General features: G+C 39.8%; 1 protein-coding gene across 1 annotated transcript; it reads left to right on the top strand.

Moving 5' to 3' along the window:
- The first annotated feature begins 740 nt into the window (after positions 1–740).
- On the top strand, positions 741–1,869 carry LOC138141942 (serum amyloid P-component-like). Its single transcript, XM_069062830.1, has 2 exons — positions 741–824; positions 1,239–1,869. The coding sequence occupies exons 1-2, from the start codon at positions 761–763 to the stop codon at positions 1,844–1,846; spliced, it is 672 nt and encodes a 223-aa protein (XP_068918931.1). The 5' UTR covers positions 741–760; the 3' UTR covers positions 1,847–1,869.
- The last annotated feature ends 1,366 nt before the right edge of the window (positions 1,870–3,235 follow it).

Raw genomic sequence — 3,235 nt, 5'->3', positions numbered from 1 at the left:
CTAACAATGTTAGTGTCTAAGAGTGAGTTGGTCTTCTTTGGGAGTCTAAGTACCCCATCATTGGAGATGTTTAAGCAAAGATGGAATGACCACTTTTTCAGGATATTGTAGATAGTATATGTGATTTGGGTAGAGAGTAAACTAGATAAAAACCTAACATTACAGATGAATGAAATAAGGATCCAGCCATGAAAATGAAACCTTTGGTTGGCCTGGGTTCCAGAAAGAGCTATATGAATTCAGCTAGAATATATAGTGTAGATGAAGAGAACCCTGAAGTAGTGTAGGAGTGTTGGGCAGACGGAAACTTCAAAAGGGAGCGAGGCCCCTACTTCAATAGGAAGGAGCATTGGATGGGAGCCCATTTGTTATTACTTAGCTTTTGCTGTCATCCCTTGATGATGCTCCTGGATTCCCTAAACTACTGTCTTCCCAAACCCTGAATCTGTGTCACATATAGTTGGAGCTCAGGCAGTCACTGGAGTTTCTAATAAATAACTTCCATTGATTTCCCACCGCAGTCCCCTCATGGAACATACCATATCAGCACCTCTGACTGTGGGGGAGCTGGGAAGTATCTTACACAATATTTCTTCCCCTCCCCCACCACGTGCATAAAATCCCTGTAGGCTGAGATCAGAGATGAGGAAATTATCACTGGGAAATCACTGAGGAATAGTGGAACCTCAATTTCTGATCTTTCTATAAAAATTGCTCCCAGAACTATTACTACTGCCACAGGCACTTCTAGACGGAGAAGATGAAGATAATCTTGTCTGGGGCTTTGGTCCTTTACAGTCTCTTAGGAGCTATTGCTCAGACAGGTAGGAAGTCTTTGAATTGATTCTGGGGCTGGGTCTAGTGCAATGCTGTTGAACTTAAATAGAAATAGGGACCACTAATCAATAATATGGAGTCCTGTGGGCTGCATATTGATTTCATTTTAAAATGTATGTAAATCTATGATTTATTGTATTTTAAAATTTTATTTTATTAAATATTTTCCAATGACATTTTCTTCTGGTTCAGGCAGCATGCAAGAGTTGCTGTGTATTTTGTACCTCTAGTCTAGAGCATGGAGCTGGGCGGGGTGGATTGATATGGTGAAGGAATGGAAGGAAATGTTCACTTGGAGGGATATTTTCATTTCCACTATTTAGAGTCACAGAGCAGGTAAAGCCCTGCATTCTGAAAAGTTAAAGGAAGGTCCTACTTCTAATCCCCTTTCTCTGTTGCAGACATGAAATCGAAGGTGTTTGTATTCCCCAGAGAATCATCTGATGCCCATGTCCTCCTAATCCCTCAACTGGAGAAGCCACTGCAGAATCTCTCTGTGTGCCTGCGTGCCTTCACTGACCTCAACCGTTCCTTTGCTCTGTTCTCCTATGCCACCAGAGCCAATGACAATGAACTCCTCCTGTTGAGGGCCAAAGCTGGGGAGTACCATCTGCACATTGGGAATGAAAAGATTTCTTTTGGAGTTAATGAAGACCTTTCTTTCCCTGTCCATATTTGTGCAAGCTGGGAGTCAGCTTCAGGCATAGCTGAATTGTGGATCAATGATAGGGCCCAAGCGAGAAAGGGCCTGAAGAAGGGATATTCAGTGGGAGCACAGGCAAAGATTGTCCTGGGGCAAGACCAAGATTCCTTTGGGGGAAGTTTTGATAATCATCAGTCCTTTGTGGGAGAAATTGGAGAAGTTCACATGTGGGATTTTGTACTTTCTCCAGACCAGGTTCATTCTTTGTACAATGGTGAGACCTTAAGTGGCAATATCCTTAACTGGGGAGCATTGAATTATGAGATAAAAGGTTATGTGGTTCCCAAACCCCAGTTGTGGTCCTGAGTCTCTGGGCCATTTAGATACTAATAAACATAACTGACCAACAAGTGTATGATTCCTTCCCTAGGAGATTAGATCTCTTGTACCTACTAGATCTGAGGATCTTTGTTCTAACCAGTTGAATAATAAAGAATTAAAATACCCTTAATTTGTATGCTATAGTATGATGGTAGCAATTCAGTTATTCATAAGTTATTTATGTGAAATCTCAATTATCTGGAACCTATCCAGAAGTTAGATATTCACAAAGTATTCTAATTAGAAAGTTTTCACTTTATTGATGTACATTCTTAAAAGGATGTGTGATTTTTTTTTTGGTGTGGATATCCACTTCACTGATATCGATCACAACCTCTCTATAAGTTAGTAGATGGTCTCTAAGAATTTTTATGCCCTTCTTCCCATCTTAAATCACCACTTGAACCAATTACAGTATGCATCTCTTTGAAGAAACTTGATATAAGGGGAAAAATTCCTAACAATTAGAATTATCCTAAAGTGGAATGCAGAAAGTAGTGGGTTTCCCCTCACAAGAGAACATTGAACAAGTCTGATTTGTTGTCTAACTAACTAACGAGGGTGACTAACCCATGTCCCTGTGTGTTGTAGAGGCATTCTTTTTTCAGTCATGGGTGAATTGGGTTGACCTATGAAGTCCCTTGCAACACTGAGGTGCTGTCATTCTGAATTTAGCAAAGTTTATATGGGAGACAGGGTAAATCATGGGACAGGGTAAGCCATCAAACAGTATAGTGCCTAAGGAGGCGCAGATCTAAAACCCATCGCTGAGCTCATTGTGGAAGCCTTTCCTCTGTTGGTAGTTCTTGTTTTCTACTGGCATAGATTTTGAGAATTAGTTAACTTCTTTACCTTGATGAGAAATTAGGGTAAGACTTCAGTGGTCAATTGATAGACTCACATGATGCTATATAATATTAGTAGCATTCAAACTTTACTTAACAAGTCAGATCAGACATTTTTATCATTGCAGCAAACTTGGGAAAAGTCTATTCATATAGAACTTCAAGGCTTACAAAAATGTTTAATATTATCTCATCTGATCCTCACACAAAAACCCTGTGAGGTGATTAATACAAATTTAAGTACCCTTATTCTGCAGTTGAGGAAACTGAGGCACAGAGAGGTTAAGTAGCTTGTCCTAAATTACAAAGCTGTCAAGTGGTAGATTTGGGGCTTTGTATTTGGGGATTTATTTGAGGAATATTTGAGCTAGAGGTAGAAGGGAACTCAGGCATTAGCTAATCCAATTCTTATTTTACTTGTGAGGAAACTGAGACTTAGAAAAGTTTAAGTAACTTGCCCTAAGTCATAGAAATATCAAGGAGGAGAAACCAGAAACAAGGAGCAGAATCCAGTGAACTCTGGTTCTAA

This window comes from Petaurus breviceps, unplaced genomic scaffold (genome assembly GCF_028583685.1).
Source record: "Petaurus breviceps papuanus isolate PSGF00001 unplaced genomic scaffold, PetGlider_PUasm1.0 90510, whole genome shotgun sequence".
Lineage (NCBI taxonomy): Eukaryota > Metazoa > Chordata > Mammalia > Diprotodontia > Petauridae > Petaurus > Petaurus breviceps.
This window is presented reverse-complemented; position numbering and strand designations above follow the sequence as displayed.